Raw genomic sequence first — 17,590 nt, forward strand, 5'->3', positions numbered from 1 at the left:
CAGTCACCAGCCACTCCTATTTGTAGCTGCTTCTGGGGATTACTCCTCCGGCTGTGCCCTGTACTCCCTCTAGGAAGCAGTGACTGCTTTGGCTTCATCATTGACCCAGGACTTTTTCTCAAAATGTTCCAGTCTTCGTTAATGAATTAAGTGATGAGAGGATCAGTACCAGGTTCCTACTCTCTCACTGGCTCCTGGGGAGGGTCTGTCCCAGGGCTGTAGCTCTGGGCAGCTTGGACCCTGAGGCCTGGGTCACGTGGGAGACTGCCCACAAGCAATTTCCTAGGGAGGGCATCCCTCTCCAGTGTCCACTCCTCTCTCCTCACCGCAGCTCGCCCAGATACCATGCCAGAATGAGAGGGCTAGATGGTGTCCTAGCCTGTCTTAAATCAAGGCTCTGAGGGCAGAGGTTCTGTTCTCTTTCTTAGCCATGAAACACTCTTCTCGAACAAAATCACATGCAAAAGCTCAACGCATGAAGCAGATCAAAGAGGAGCTGCTCTGGTTGAGGACGGGCAGCTACAGAGCCCTGGAGCACAGTCTGAGGGCACTGCTCCAGAGCCCACTGGTTGCAGAAGGGAGGGCGGGCCTCCTCTTTCACAAACTCACCCAGGCCTCTCACTGCTTCGGCTGCTGGAGTGAACAGTGAAGACAGTCTCATTCAGCTGGTCCCAGTAGTACTCAACACCAGAGTTTAAGGCCCTGAAAATCAGTTGGGAAGGAGAAAAGGTGGAAGGCATTAGATACGGAACGGCCAGAACTCCTTGCAATTCCCTCCTTCCTCTCCTGGGGCTGGGCTGAGGCCAGGACCAAAGATATTCCTGCATCAGGATGCTCAGTGTAGAGCAGACCAGACAAATCTCCAACAGCCCCAAAGCCTGGAGTGGTGGCTTTAGCCTCTTCCATCCCCCAGAGCCTAACTGGCTCCTCTTTGGGGCTAAGGAAGAGCTAAAAAATAGCCATGCCAGTCAGGCAGTGAGTTCTGCGTGTACTTCAGACATATGAGAAAGGAGCTAAGATGGCCCTGGAGATACCAGGTGCCACGGACAGCCCTGTCTAAAGGGAGTGCTTAGTGCTCAGAAACAGAGAGTGCAGGCTCTCACCATTGGGTCTTCCCTACAGCCACGGGGTCAGGAGAAAGGAAAATGAGGGCACCTTTACATTTTTACTTTGCCTGGAGCTCAGAAGTCTAAGCAGGAAAAAGCTCCTGCTGAGCCAGAGAGGCCCACATCTCTTTCTATTTTGGCCCTAGAGGCTCCTCTGCCACGTAGAGGCTGGACAAGCAACTGGGAGAGCTGAAGATGACCCGGGAGGGCTCACAAACTTCTCCTGGGGGAGGGCGGAGAAAAACTGCAGCAGCAATGGGCTGGACTGCTGACAGCAGAGAGAAGAGCTTCTAGCCATCAAGTTCTCTGGGCTGCCAACCTTCTCCTGGTTCCTTCTTTCCCTGCAATGGAGTATCAAGCAGTTTCTTCCAACCTCACGCAGGCAAAACTGCCAGAAGGGAAGCAGTGGCCTCTTATCTTTCTATACTGATGTGCCACCTCAGGCAGCAAGCCTGGCTGCCAGTGGTGGGTCCCAAAATGCAAGACAGCTACCTAGCACCAAGCACATGGTTGACGGTGGGGTGCTGCTGACGGTGGTGAAGGAAGAGGGATAAGAGTTGGGAAACAGCTGTCTTTGAGCCCTTTGATGAGAACTCCAGTGTCTATGTAGAGATTGTAAGGAGATACTCAAAAAAGCTAGCTCTGCTCCTAAGAGGGACAGGGCATGCACATGTGCTTGAAGAGCTCTGCTATAGACTGAATCCCCCACAAATTCACATGTTGAAACCCTACCCCCAAAGTGACTGTATCTGGAGATAGGGTCTTTAGAAGGTAATTAAGGTTAAATGAAGTCATAAGACTGGGACCCTAACCCAAAAGGACTCTGGCCTTATAAGGAGAGAGAGAGATCTTATTCTCTTTCTCCATCATGTGAGGACACAGTGAGAAGGTGGCTGTCTGCAAGCCAGGAAAGGAGTCCTCACCAGAACTCAACCATGCCAGCACCTGATCTCAGCCTTCTAGCTTCCAGATGGTAGAAAATAAATTTCTGGTGATTAAGCCACCCCGTCTTGAGCTGACTAAGAAAAGCTCCAACGGAAGCCAGCTTTTTAACCTAGAGGCTGAGGTCACCTTCCTTTAACGACAGAACTTCTTCAATAAAGAGCAAACAAATGAAAGTCAGTGGGTTGTGAGGATTAGCCAGGAAAAGATGAGTTGTGGGGGGGTGACGTAAGGTGATTCCTTCCTAAATGTGAGGATTGGATAGGGCAGGGGCCTGATGGGGCCTGCACGGTGAGCGACTGCATGTCAGGAGGCTGTGCTACCTCAGGTGAAAGGAAACGGGCCTAGGCACTGGGACCCCAAATCCATCACTAGAGGGGCACTAAGATTCTAGGGATTAGGCTTTACCTGTGGGAAAGAGCCACAGCCAGCCAAAAGTACTCTTCCTCTCCCTGTTCTGGACTAAACCCCTCCCAACTCCTCTTAGAGGGCAGATTTGGTGTGATCTTCAGACGAGCCCTCTGAAAGAACATCAATAAAGAATTAAAGTTCAGGGTAACAACACCTGCGGTCAGCCCGGGGGCCAGGACTGAGGTCAGCACCCTGAGCCGGGACACCTCAACCCGAATCTCCGCCACTCCCACAGCCGCACAGGAGGTGGCGGGCCACGTTTCCTGGATCTCAGCGAGCTGCTGTTTCTCCTCGAGACCACAGGGAGCTGAGTCACCAGATACTCAGCTATTTTTGTGAGGGTTGTCTGAGAACAACAGGGCATTGGAGAGCAGAGGTGAGAGAAGACCTTACGTGAGGGAAGAGGCAAATGACCAGAAACAAAAGCAGAGGCCCCCAGAAAACAAAGCCACCACTGCAATTTTTGATGAGCAAATCTTGGCTGCATGAGGCACCACATGAAGCCAGCTGCCAGGGAGTCTCTGATTTACAAACTTGTCAAGATTTATTGACAGGTGGCAATACCACGTGGGTCCCCGCCAAATCCTTTGTCTGTAATTACTGCTACCCAGGGCTGGTTAGTGACAACAAACTGCTCACACCAAACCTATACCAAACCATGTATTGCGTGACCAGGCACCTTCCTTCCCATCTCAGAGAAAAGGCCACCTGAAGGCACACTCTCTGAGCTGCGACTGCCAGCATGACGCTGATGGTCAAAGAGTCCCTCCAACACTTTCCATCTGGCAGCATGCGCCATCAGCTCCAGGCTATGAACTCTGGCCATTTACTGAGGATATCAACTGCCAAACAGAACAGGAGTGACGGAGGCTATCAACATCCTATTCCATTCTCCCCCCCCGACCCCAATCCTCTCTACTCCCCACCAAGAGGTCCAATTCCAGCCATGATTTGTTCTACCTTCTATGGTCAGACCAGCTTGACTACGAGAAGCTCATGGATTTGGTTGAAATTCCAGGCACTGTACCAAGGAACAGAGTTGAAGATACCCTCCTCTGGCTAATGAAACTCTAAGTGTTCAATATTCAGTGTTGCTTATTTCCATCTGTAAGCTAAAGAACAGTCCCAACCCTCTCCTTCCTCCTCGGACCTTAGGGAGGATGAATGAGTCACCACTGTTTGCTCTAGGTTCTTCCCGGAAGCTAGACAAACACACAGAGGGGTGAAGAAGAATGAGAAGGCCAGTCAGGGTCAGCCTTCCTGGCTTCCTTCAACAGCCTCTGTGAGCTGTGCTTCTGGGCTTGGTTCAGTGACTCCTCACAGCTGGGACCCTTGGGGCTCCCTGAACACAGCTAAGAGCCAGTCTGGCTTCCTCGGTGGTGAAAACACTCTCACACAGAACTGCCCTCCTCGGCAGTGAAAGCACCGAGTCCTAACTTCTGGACCGCCAGGGAATTCCCCCCAGCCTACTTTTCTTCTGACATGAGTCTCTGAATTCTGTCTTCTGAGCTGACTCTCAGAGGTCTTCCCAGCACCTCCCCACCCCGCCGTTTGTAGGGCTGATCTATGAGACGGAAGTGAGCAAGCAGCCCCTCATATCAATCTGGCACTTCATACCCACCCTGGTTACTGGTTGGGGGGCTGGCTGGGCTGGCGGACAGCCAGAGGCACAGGAGCAGCTTGGGAGGGGTGGCGGGTCAGAGAGCAGAGCAAAGGAGAAAGGAGCATCTCACTGCTGGGAGCGGGGGGGACACCAGGCTATCAGCCACTGAAATGGCTCTGTATATGGGTGGAAGGGCCAGTGGTCCGTCTCCTCACCTGTCCTAAGAATTTCTGTGCCTGGAGAGATGGAGTGTTTCCTTAGGCTTTTTTCTACTGTCAAGTGGGGTTTTAATACATTCAAGAGATGCCCAAGGAGCTTGTTACCTCTGTCTTTGTGCTTGGAGAGAGTGCCAAGGCTAAGACAATGGAGGAAAAATCAAGAACAGGATTGAAAGCACAAAATGTGGTAAAGCTGCCTGTGCCTGAGACAAAGGCAGACAACCACCTGTTTTGGAGGGAGGGCTGTAATCTTGGCCCAGCTGGCTGGCTGGCTGGCTCATGTGCCCTTGGGAATGGGTGTGCCAGGGAGCTGCATCACGCAGGGCCAGGCAGCAGGCAACAACCCTGAGCTTCTACTTCCCTATTTATTTGTTCTCCTCGTTCGAAGCCGGAGATCACTCAGAGACTGTTAAAAAAGATGTACATGTTCTCACTTATCCTCTCTCATTTCCCACTGCATCAATCACCTGACCCACTTAAATGCCTCAACATGATCTAGAGCTATATTCTTCACCTGAGGTCTTAAAAGAGTTACAAAATTGTGTGTTCTTGCGGTATATTCTTCTGTGGAAGAGACTATGTTGCTTTCGTCGGAATTCTAAAGGGGTTTTTGATTGAAAAAACGTTAAGAATCAGCTACAGAAAAGAGCTCTGGATCGGAAAACTGGGAAGGCTCATTTTGTCACTGATCTGCTGGGAGACCTCGGGTGAGTCTAAACTTACTTACCTGAATATTTTTCATAGTATTTCCTGCCTAAAGTACAGAAATGAAGGTGACTGAGAACTGGAGAAGCTTTGGACAACTTGGGACAAAGTCATGTCCATCTTAATTTTATATGGTACCCTTAAATACTGGCCCTAAGGCATGGGGCATTTACCCACACGACCCAAGAAATCAGAAGAAACAGCAACACCAAAAAGGCAGGCTCAACTAGCTCTGAGTCCAACACAACTTGGTCTGTGATGCGGTGCTGTTCGCTGTGTCAAACATTAGTGTTATCTTTTTTCTTTTTTTTTTTGTGGTATGCGGGCCTCTCACTGTTGTGGCCTCTCTCATTGCAGAGCACAGGCTCCGGATGCGCAGGCTCAGTGGCCATGGCTCACGGGCCCAGCCACTCCGCGGCATGTAGGATCTTCCCGGAGCGGGGCACGAACCCGTGTCCCCTGCATTGGCAGGCAGACTCTCAACCACTGCGCCACCAGGGAAGCCCATTAGTGCTATCTTGTCATGGAAGAGATTTGAGTTGCTGGTGGGTAAGAGAATTCCCCAGGCAGCTCAAGACGGCTCCAGCTTGCTGAGACGGTGGATGCTGAAGATGACATATGGGGAGAAAAGAGAGGCCAAAGCCAGCTTCATGTCTGGCTGAGATGTCTGTGACTCACACCAAGTATGTAGGCTAGGGTTGTAGACATAAAAGCCTTGTGGGGCCACGACAAATTGGGAGCAGAGACACTGCCTCTGTAAGAGCAGATCGCTTTTGCAAGAGAAGGGGCTGGGAGTCTGGTTGGGACAAAGGTTAGTAGCTGGAGCCAGGGACAAGACAACAATGCTAAGGAAGGCTGTCTTGGAGAAACAGGGGAAGAAAGGCCTGTAACTACAGTGTTGGTAAGAGTGAAATTATAATCCAGAATTCTTTACCAGTTTTGGGAAAGATGCCTATTAGAGTCCTCTTATGAATTTCTAAGAAAAGAGGAAGAGGTAAGATAATGTGCTTTGGGGAAAAAGAAATCGTTCAGGGAAGACTGATCCTGAGACTACGGACAGGCTGCGGGGAGGGCAGAAATGGACAGATAAAGCACCTGGGTTAACAGTGGCACAGTCATGAAAGAGGCAGGCTGTGTTCTGGAGAGGCACCAGGAGCTAGTGAAAGGGGCTCTGTGGACACTGAGTCTGAAGAGAGTGTAGCTGGCAGAATCAAGCAGTCTCCCAGCCCTAAGAGCAGCTTGACTAGGTCAGGCTGAGACAGCAGCTTCTCTTTGGAAGGGGCTCCGAAAATTCTAGGTGGAATAAAAGAGCTGTCATCAGAACCAGGTTTTCTTTCTCCTGGGCCACCGACCTAGCTCAGCTGACAAGGGCTCAATCACCAGTCACCTACCAGGCCACAAGAACTGACCCAAATACACACTTTAGGAAAAATCACCAAGGGCCCTATCAAAAGGCAACATGGACACTCCCAGCAGCCAGAGACCCTACCAGACCAGCCACACCGTGCGTGTTCTGTGATCTGCAGGCTACCCTTGGAGAAGACTCTGCACCAAGTGAAGGACAACATTAGGATGGCCTGGAGGCAGAAGTGGCATTTAGTCGGCTGGAACCCCGCAGTAGCCCACGCAGCAATCAGCCTGATCTGCATTGAAGTACAGAGTTTCACTCTCCCCACCTGGCTGGGTCTGGAAATTGATGACAGACCTGGCTGATTCCCAGGGTCTTGAGTGAAAGGATGCCTGAACAGACCTCTCTCCTCCAAAAAGCCAGAGGAAGGGGAGAAGCGGGTGTCATCAGGACTTAAGACAGAGATGCTTTGGTTCCCTGTCGCCTCCTACCCCCTACTTCAATCAAGACCAGTTAATTATCATTTTTATTCTAAACTAAGCTTTTCAATCTGCCTTCACTATTATGAGCCAGAACCCCAAGCAGAAAGGAAAACAGGCAGGACACAGACAGAGCCAGGCTGTCAGAGATCCGTAGCTTGACAAATTAGGGCTTTAACAATATTCTATTTCCAATTTTGTTTCTTAAGTTAATGTCTATGGCATTTACACAAACCTGAGACCACCTGTTGAATTTTTCAAAAAGGGTTTAGAAAAGAATCTTTGATATCTATGCTTTTGCCTGCAGGGAAACTTTACTATTACTAGGAAACCAGAGAACGAGGGAAAACAAAGAAAAAAAAATACTGCCTTAGATTTAAAAACACCTAATAACTATACCAGTCTTTTGAAGATTTTTGGAATGGAGAGCTAACCTTACCATCCCCTAGGTGAAAAGGACACTTTGAGGAGTGACGCCGAGAACGAGTCAGGCTCTAGCAGAATTCGAATTTCCCATCTAGAAGACCCCACCTCAGCGGGGGTGGTGGTGGTGGTGGTGTGATGAATTGGGACATTGGGACTGACATATATACACTAATACATATAAAATGGATAACTAATAAGAACCTGCTGTATAAAAAAATAAATAAAATTCAAAAAAAAAAAGACCCCACCTCACTGGCCAGATCCACAGGTGAATGCTGATGACTCCAGTCCTCAGCCTGGATGACCCCCTGAGTCCCCACCCCGCCAGCCCCTTGAGCCACTCACTCTGGTCGGCAGATCACCAGGTCTCCTTTGTTGGTACCATAGGCCAGGCCGAGCCCTGGCTCGGGCAGCCACCGGGCAGAATTGATGCTGACATGTCTCCGCTGGTCAGCAGGCATGGGATAAAGGACGTTGAAAACTCTCTGGGTGAGGAAAAAATAGGGAAGAAAAGAGAATGGGAGGAGAAACAGTCTGTTACCAAGAATAACAAAATCCAAGGGGAACAAAGTCCCTCCTATAGCCTAAAGCAAGTTAACCACAGGGAAGAAACGAGATGGTTGGACTGGGAATGCGATGACTCTTAACATATATCTGAGAACTTGGGGAAGCACAGGGGAGGGTGGGACCCTCTTACTTCAGGTGAGGGCTAAGGACTGTCAGGAAATACCAGGGGCATACTTGGACCCTTCTGCATGAAGCTTCACTATGCTCTCCTCACAGCCTTTAACATTTCTCACTTCATTACTTTTAAGGTAACCCCCTGGAAAGCCCCATGCAGAGCCTAGCACACCAGGAAGGACTGCCCCAAACTTTCCTCTGACCAGACCAACCAGTGAGAGCCAACCTCCACTGGTAGTCCTGTTACCATGGAAATCACAGCACTCTTCACTGCAATGGGGAACTGAAGGTGATAGGGGGGCGGGAGGGGGTGATAACATCAAAGAACATTCTTAATTCATCTAATTAAAAGCAATGTTAAAACTGCTATTGTTAAGGAAACCTAAAAGGTGCAATAAGATGTAGGAAGCAGGGCAGATGGGAATCTTGAACACACATGTATATGATTTCTTTCTAGCTTATATAAATCACCATTAAACAGATCAGTTCCATTTATCAAAGGGAGTCTCCTTTCATTAGTCTACATCTTTCCAAAGCTACTATTTTCTCAGGGGGCAGCTTAGCTTGTCTCAGGTTGGGCTGAAGGTGATATCTGGCTACTGAACTACACAATGTTCCAGAATCGACTTTAGTCAGAGACAGGGGCAGGGCAGTGGAAGAATGAAGGGTATAATTTAAGAGTTAGAAAGATCTGGGTTTGAGTCCTGGCGTCACTGCGTAACAACTTCTCTGGATCTCAGTTTAAAAAGAGACAGCACCGGGCTTCCCTGATGGCGCAGTGGTTGGGAGTCCGCCGGCCGATGCAGGGGACATAGGTTCGTGCCCCGGTCCGGGAAGATCCCACATGCCACGGAGCAGCTGGGCCCGTGAGCCATGGCCGCTGAGCCTGCGTGTCCAGAGCCTGTGCTCCGTAGCGGGAGAGGCCACAACAGTGAGAGGCCCGCGTACCGCCAAGAAAAAAAAAAAAAAAAAAAGAGACAGCACCAACACTCAAATAATAGGAGAGATTAAAAGAAATGATGTATATAAATGCCTGATGTGGTGCAAGCTCATAAATGGTAACTCTTGTTATTATTACCATGAACCTGCAAGAAAAACACGTCATCAGGCCCTATGAAAAGGACGTGAGGCTGAGAATCTATAAACTGGAGTTTTAGTCAATACAATGTTTTCTCTTTTAGCCTCTTCAGGTTTTTATAAAATAAGGATGAACTTCATCTGTCTTTACCTTTAACCCTTTACCTAAGGGTTGATGGAAGGGAAAAAAATGAGAGAACAAATGAGAACGTGATTTAGAAAGTAATATTAAAAAATGAATTTAGGTCAGTATAATAATAATTATTTTTCTGATTATCCTGATGAGAGACCCTGCTCCCCCAAAAAGGTAAATACTGAGCTAAGAGTCCACGCCATCTACAGAAATCAAGTGATAAGAAGTCCTGCATTTGGGAACTTGTTCATGTGCCTTGGGTAGCTATCTGAAAGGCCTTTACCAGGACAGCCTCTGGACTAGAGAAGACAGCGGCACGTGTGCTCGATGTAATGACACACACACAGAGAATCCTGTTATAAAAATTCCCCAGCTTTGTGGTGCTGAGAAATGTGCCTGGGCAGCTTATAGCACACTGCTGGAACAGCCCTGTTATGGTCCTGAGGTCGAATGGGTCTGTTACAAATATGGAACTGGCTCTGGTTTGAGGCATAAGACAGACTGCCCCATGGCTGCTGCTGCCTTAAGAACCTCCTACCTCCTATGTCCTCCCCATCTTACTCAACTCCAAATTTAAGAATTAACCAGGGCTCCTTAAATCTTTGGTCTGAGGAGACTACTGAAAAAGAGCCCAATGAAGTTTATGAATTTCTAAACTAGTCATCCAGAACATGCTTGCCTGACCTTTGGATAATCCCTTCCTTACACGTACATACCTGGCAGGAGCCTGGAATGAATTCATGGATACTCCTCTCCATCGGCCTCACTACTGGCTGACTGTCCACAGAGATGGCAATGCCAGTCTTTTCCCCTTTGTACCTAATCAACACTTTTCCTTCAGGTCAGGGGATGGGTGTGGGGCCTTCATCCTTTCTCACAGAGGTTTTCACTTTTCCAGAAGATAATCCATGGTTTCTGTCCAACCTATCGGCTATATGGTTAAATATGACTTGATATACAAATCAAAAGGACAAAGTGGCTGTGATCAGACAACTGTGGCTGGGATCACTTAATCTGTTAAATTTTTCTTCTCCCAAAGGTCAGATAATGTAAGTTGGGGATACACCCAGAGTTCAGAAGGGATGTGTGTTAATTTCAGGGGGTTGGATGAGGGGAGCCTGTGGCAGTTCTAATGGGATTCACAAGAGTCTCCCCTAAAATCATAATGATTCATTATTGCAGGCAATGGGCCAGGAGGGCCAGAGAAAGTGGTCTTGCAAGAAGGGAGACAATGCAGTTAGTAAATCAAATGCTTTGAGGTTGCGCTGAGTGTTTTGACCGTGGTCTCACAAGAATAAGGACTCTTTTCTAGAAATGTTCCAGACCAGGAAAGAAGCAAACAAAGCCTCTCACATGTCACAAATTTACCTTTTATAGTCTGTTGCTGCAGAGGGATTAACAAGCAAACACTATCAATTTGCTTCTAAGTACAGGAATTTGCTCTGGGGACAAAACCATCAAGAAGCCAGTATGATGGGTGACCCAGCTTAGGTGAGACAAGGTCAGAGCAACTGGAGAGAAGTAACTAAAGGCTGAGACCCCTAGACCTTGCTGCACAGATATTCACAACCTCCATGGCTATAGGAGTCATGGGGTATCGATTTGTCCTCCGACTCTGGCAGCTCCCCACCCTGCCCAAGTCCTTAAACAGTGTTGAAAGGGCAGCTTCCAAGAGCCCATCTCCTCCAGTGTTTGGGTATTAGGCTAAATCCTGCTTTGTGGCAGGAAGCCAGAAAATGCCACGTGAAGATCAGTAGCCTCCAGAACTCCTGATAAGCACTTGCTTACTTATCACACTCTAATGTGGGGGTGAGAAGGAAGGAGATGACACAGAGGATGCAGGATGGGTAGGATCACTGATTTACAGGTTCTGAGAGGTCATCTGATCCAATGTTCCTATTTCACACATGCCTGGAATGAAAGGACCCTAGAGGAATGAGAATCTGGCCCATTTGGAAAACCACCCAGAGGTGTAGTTTCCATTCCTTTCTCTGGCCGCAGTTTAACAGCTCTGAAAGTACCTCACGGACAGGAACTACTCCTCACAATTAGCCCTAGAGACAAGACAATACTGGGCAACAAGTTCCCCAATGCTGACAGATGGCTATAGCTCTGGCTACTCCCAAACCATTTATGGTTTCAGCCATCAGTCTTTCCAACCCAGTGACTGGGTGATCTGTGAGCCTCCTCCCAGATTTCAATGGGGGCTGGCTCCATAAACCCAAAGTTCATCAGCACTGACAAGAACGAAGATCCGAGACGGTAAAGGAAGCTCTGGTCTTTATTTTAAGGCACTCCAAATATATCTCCAGTAAAACCTTCCTTAACGCTAGTCAGGTGCCCAGAAGCTCCCTGTCAGATGTTAAGGACAAAGCCGGGGACCTGCCAAAAATGCCTCCCCCTCTCTGACAAAAGTGACACCTTATGAAGCTACACCACCAAACTCCATTATACTGGAGGAGGATTATCAGGTTCTGGGGTCCCTTTGTGGGGTTGGATACAAAACCTGGCTGCTGATTCATGTTTGCAGAGGCCTGGTTTCAATCTGTCTCCAGGGCAGCTATTCCCTGGTAGATGACAAATGCTGACAGAAACCCCCCTCCCCAGGCAGGCTGCTCTCATTTCTGTCTAACATCTGTGAAGGGAATTGGGATCAATGAGCTAGAAGGAACAAATTTTTTAGAGTCAGTGCAGTCTCAGCATGTCAATAGGGAATGAGTCAGGTCACCAAGATCTTTACAGTTCTAAGGAGTGGGAGAAGGTAATTCCTCTACTTCAGGGGTCCAAGACAATCTCTTGTACCACTTGCCTCTATCCCTCAAAGTCTCTAATAGGAAGTAGGAACAAAAGAAAACAGTTCCCAGGTCAAAACTAAAAGCGTCTTGTTTCTTGTTCAAAGATAGACAGGAAAAGAACGAGAGGTAGCCAGGGGAACTCAGTGGGAAACCTTCCTCTCCATCCTTCTAAAATTTAGAGGAAAAATGTATTGCTGCCCTCAACAAGATGCTTTCTTTTCTACCACATGTCAATAAAGCTCACACCATTAGTCCAAGTAGCAAACTGCATTGCTCAGATCAGCCCAAATAAGAAGCTAAAAGAAAAAAAACTTTGCGGTTTTCTTGTTTACATTTGGGAATCTCATTATCCTTAAAAGCTGGAACCTTGCCACTGTGGCAAGAGGTCAAGTGTGGTCAGCAGATCTCCCTTGTTTTAACCAAGACAATGAAAGCTGGCTGAAGGAAGAGGACAACTGGAAACTGAGGCCAGCCAGAAGGACCATGAGAGAAGTCGCAAGCCAAACGGGCTTTGAGGAAGAAAGGACTTGTGAGGAGGAGAAATGCCTTCTGGGTCGTGATGAGAATCAAGGGAGGCTTTAAGCTTTTAGAGAGGGTTACTAGAGGAGAATTAACTCTCTGGAAAGAGGAAAAAAATCAGTGGAAAGCAGATGCTAAGAGACAGCTGACCTTTTCATTGGAAATGGATGGCTACACTTCTTGTCACAGGCTGAGAAATGCACACATCCCAAAACAGGCAGGGGGAAGGATACTACGGTCATCTTTTTTTTCTTTTGGGTTGATTTGCTTAGTTTCATCAATTACTGGAGTTTCTTCATCCCTAGGAAAATGTGATTGTTTCTCAGAACCTTTAATTTCTTTTACTGTCTCTAAGCCTTCTTTATATTCTACTTTGGAGTTTAGAACTCATAGAATGTTGATTTTAAAGTGGTTATTTAAAAACAAAAATCGGAATACCAAGTCACTTTACTTTCCAGACTCTTTGTTCAGTTGAAGCAGGAACAAATCTGCCTAGAACACTCTTGTTTAAACCAAAGCTCCCCCAGCAGAAAAGAAGCGCAAACAGCTCCTTTTCTTATCTCTTGGGAACTTGTTGCCCTCCTCTGTTCCTGATAACCTGATGCCTTGTAGTCATTTCCAGCCAATCTCCTGTGATTTGTTGAGACCTACAGACTTTGTCTTATTCACCTGTTCCCCTCAAAGAGATCCCAAGGACAGTCAGAGAACAAGAATTTTATTTTTCAATCGGCCTGATGCTTTCCAAAGTCCATCTCTGGCTATTAGGATTGAAGCACAGAGATTACTTCAGCTGAGGGACCTACTTCTGTGCTGAATCGAATACCAAGGCACTCAACGCTCCTGGAACTCCCAGAAGTTAAAATAATTGCTTCCTCCTGTGCCCACACCTCTGTGCACAGTACAAGTTCTTGAACTTCCTCAGTTTTCTAAATCTCAAAGGAAATGGCCAAATAAGTAGTTGTTCTAGATACTCAGCTCAGATAAGGGAGCCTTTCAATATATTCATACACTTTACTTGATCCATATTTTTTTGAAAGAAGAAAGCTCAGGACGGGGGTTACAATAAAATACTTTCAGCTTCTACAAATGCAGAATTTGGTTCTCCTACCAATTCTTTTTTTTAAAATAAATTTATTTATTTTATTTATTTATTTTTGGCTGTGTTGGGTCTTCGTTGCTGCGCGCGGGCTTTCTCTAGTTGCAGCGAGCGAGGGCTACTCTCCATTGCAGTGCGCAGGCTTCTCATTGTGGAGCATGGGCTCTAGGTGCGCAGGCTTCAGTAGTTGTGGCACGTGGGCTCAGCAGTTGTGGCTCACGGGCTCTAGAGCACAGGCTCAGCAGTTGTGGCACAAGGGCTTAGTTGCTCTGCGGCATGTGGGATCTTCCCGGACCAGGGATGGAACCCGTGTCACCTGCATTGGCAGGCGGATTCTCAACCACTGCGCCACCAGGGAAGCCTCTCCCACCAATTCTTAAAAAACAAAATGTTTTGTCTTTCACTTCTGAAACAGCCACTGGGAATCTCTTCACCATTTCTCAGTGCTGTGACTGGAACCCTGAGAAAGTCACTGATACTGGGCAGAACTGTGGTCATTAGCAAGACACTCTATATTTTCATAAGAATTATATCTAATACTTATGTTTAATTACCATTTCCTGAGGCACGTGCTAGGCACACTGATGGTGCTGGTGAGTAGGGGTGTGTGTTCATGTACGTGCAGGGAATACACAGCACACAAGATTTCAAAGTGACATATTCCCAGAATGAATGCTGAGCGCCTCCTGTGTGCCAAGCACAGTGAAGGCTGGGGATATAGCAGTGAAAAGACCCGTTAAGAAGCCAGGTGTCCAGCACGTATGCATCAGGAGAGCAAGGTCCAGATCCATTCTGTTCATTGTATTCCCAGACCTAGCAAAGTACCTGGCCCAGGGTAGGGGTGCAATAAAATTTTGCTGAGTGAAAATAATAAAATGCAGCATAGATTGTGCTCTACTAAAAAGCCATGGAGGAAAGAAAGCATCAAAGTCAGATGAATCTGTCATGGAAAAATTCGCCTAAATTAATGGCTTTGATTGTAGCTCTAACGTTATTTTTAATTTTTTATTTTGCCCCCTCCCTTCTCTGACAAACTGCATCAGAGACACCCCTGACTTCTCTCATACCTCCTCCCCCTTTCCTACAACATGCTGAAGAAAGGAACTTTTTGAGGATAGATGCTTTGTACCACATCTCAGAACTCAACTTTAAGATAATTGCAGCAGGAGCAGCTTTTAATCAACTGACAAGCAGCTTTAAGAAAATTAATGAGGACAAAATCTTAGGAAGGAGTAAATCATTTCTGACAACAAAGCTGTCTCTCTTTTATCCCAATCTCCCCTTGAAGAAATAGTACCCTTCAAGGATACAAAAATAAAATATCTTTATTTTTGGTTTTTGCCACTCCCAAGCCCAGACAAGATTAAGAAGCAGCTCAGTTCCCTTAGATTGCTGGAGAATACTCTGGATTGAACTAGAGTTCTAGGTCACTTTTTTTTTTTTTTGGCTGCATTGGGTCTTTGTTGTTGTGCGCAGGCTTTTCTCTAGCTGCGGTGAGCAGGGGCTACTCCTCATTGCGGTGCATGGCCTTCTCATTGCGGTGGCTTTTCTTGCTGCGGAGCATGGGCTCTAGGCACGCGGGCTTCAGTAGCTGTAGCACGCAGGCTCAGTAGTTGTGGCTCGCGGGCTCTAGAGTGCAGGCTCAGAAGTTGTAGCACATGGGCTCAGTAGATGTGGCTCGCGGGCTCTAGAGTGCAGGCTCAGAAGTTGTAGCACGTGGGCTCAGTAGTTGTGGCTCACGGGCTCTAGAGCACAGCCTCAGTAGTTGTGGCACACGGGCTTAGCTGCTCTGCAGGATGTGGGATCTTCCCGGACCAGGGCTCGAACCCGTGTCCCCTGCATTGGCAGATGGATTCTTAACCACTGCGCCACCAGGGAAGCCCTCTAGGTCACTTTTGAAAACCAAACTTTTAGAATCTAGGAAGTACTGATGACTGGATTTGACCACAGGCTAAATTCAGGGCAAGGAGTAAGCCACAGTAAAGATTATATGTTGAAGAATGGAGATAGGACAAGCCAAAAGAGCCTATGCATGTTAGTTACATAATGCTGGTCAGTGCTGGCAGAGCTGGCTACCCATCCCGACCCAGGGTCTAAGCTACAATTTAGTTATGACTAATTTGAGTACTCTGGACACCAAGCCTTTTCTGTGGTTCATTTTAATGAACTTATAATAATAATAATCAGTCATCACTAGGCTGTTCTGTGAAGATGGCTATGAAATGGTATGAAATAAAGAAAGCCAACTAATGTTTCTTTATAACTAGGGTGACACTAAGATATCCATTAATGGGTACCACAGCGACATCTTCCATCCAAGGATAACAGTGAGTTGAATGTTGGAAAAAGGAACTCAAGAACTACACCTTCAGATGGGAAAGGTCCTGGAGAGGAAGATATTTCTTCTCACTTTTTAAGCCTAAGAATCTCTGTATTCTATAGCACGAAGGCAAACAGGAATGGGATCACGGTTAAGAGCCTCAACAAAGTCAACTGTGGGCAGGCAAGAATTTTAATTAGAATTGGGAAAAAGTCTCCACAGCATTAGTCTTTAAAGTACCATCACTAGGATGCTAGCATATCCAGAAACGCTAAGGGCAGGAGGTACTCATCAATTTCTCAACTTCCTGAAAGTATATGAAAGATCTGGTTAAAGGAGCCATAGAAATAAACCAGATGAGATTCCAGAGACAAGGTGAGAGCAAAAAAGAAAACGACAAAGCTATACTGACAGGTGAGGTCTAATTGGGATCCCCATGCAGTTGATGATTGGTTCTCAATCTGGACTCAGCATGCAGACTCAACTGGAGGGCTTGGTAAAACAAGGATGGCTGGGCCCTACCCTCAGAGCTTCTGATTCAGCAGCTCTGGGACAGGGCTGAGAAGCTGCATTTCTATTAAGTTCCCTGATGATGCTGACTTAGTCCCGGGGAATACACATTGAGAACTACTGGCCAGTTAGATGTGAGTAGGTTGTAGGTCTACAAAAAATCTGCTTCCTTTTCCAGCTGCCTAGGATCTACTGAGAATGAAGGGGATGCATATCTTTAGAGCTGGAGCTCTAGAGGGAGAAGGTATACAAGGGGACTGTCCACTACTGAAGAGCAGAACTCTCAGGGTCAAGAAGGGGTTGGGGGAGGCGGGAGAGAAGAGAGGAAGAGGGGGGAGAAGAGGGGGGAGAGAGAGGGGTGGAGGGAGGGAGGGGCAGGCTTTCTTTCCAACACCCCCTCCAAACTAACAATCTGTCTGGGTAATAGTTGCTCAACCCTTGAATACAGTTTCACCGCATAGCCACAGAGAAAAAGCTTTCAATAAAATTGACCCTTAAGTATTGATGTTTGAGGCTTGGCCTTAAAGAGCACAATGCTGTCTCATGAAGAAAGGAGAGCTAAACTGCTTTCTGTCCTAGGGCTTCTTCTCCCAAGTCCCTTGTCCATCACTTCTGCCCAAACTGCCCCAGCACTGCCTCCCCACCTACACCCACACCTCGACCGCTGACGTATGCCCCCATTCCTAGGTAAAACAGCACTTATTACAAACTGGAGGCATAGTTTGCTATATGACTATTTCTGGTTTCATTAGTAATTTTATATTTATGTTATTATGCTTTCACTTGGTTACAACCAAAGTTATTACATTGTGTAAGTTACCATAATTTTAGAAAATTAATTGCAGTTTTCTGCTACAATATTGTGCCTTGTTCCAATTAGAAAATGAAAGCAGAGAGAAAACTCAGGCAGTTTAGTGTTTTGAGAATTCAGCAAAACTTCAGCTCAGCAATCTTTAAATGTCTAACTTAAAGACCAAACAGAAATTAACAAAAAGTCCTACTGGCTCAAGTGTGAGGGAGTCAGATGGCACATAAGACCCTGAGGCAGAGATAGTAGCATATTCAGCCTGGAAGAGCCTCGAATCGACAGACGGAAGGGGGAGATAAAATATGTGCCTAGTCTTATTTTTCCTGATTTGCCAATGATACTAAAATTGGGAAGACTAAGCCTAGCCTTAGTAAGCAGAGAAGGGAAATATCTGAGGACCCTAGATCCTAGAA

The 17,590-nt window shown here is 47.0% G+C and overlaps 1 protein-coding gene across 5 annotated transcripts in view; it reads right to left on the reverse strand.

Moving 5' to 3' along the window:
• The window catches only part of AMBRA1 (autophagy and beclin 1 regulator 1), a 175,674-nt gene that overhangs the window by 9,810 nt on the left and 148,274 nt on the right, over positions 1-17,590 (reverse strand). For all 5 annotated transcript variants that reach the window (XM_082659585.1, XM_082659583.1, XM_082659582.1 and 2 more), the window contains 2 exons: positions 7,584-7,723; positions 610-702 (listed from right to left, as the gene is read on the reverse strand). In XM_082659585.1, coding sequence (XP_082515711.1) covers positions 610-702; positions 7,584-7,723 — 233 coding nt within the window. The remainder of the gene's footprint in view (positions 1-609; positions 703-7,583; positions 7,724-17,590) is intronic.

Source organism: Grampus griseus, assembly GCF_964374135.1.
Source record: "Grampus griseus genome assembly, chromosome: 8".
Taxonomy (NCBI): Eukaryota; Metazoa; Chordata; class Mammalia; order Artiodactyla; family Delphinidae; genus Grampus; species Grampus griseus.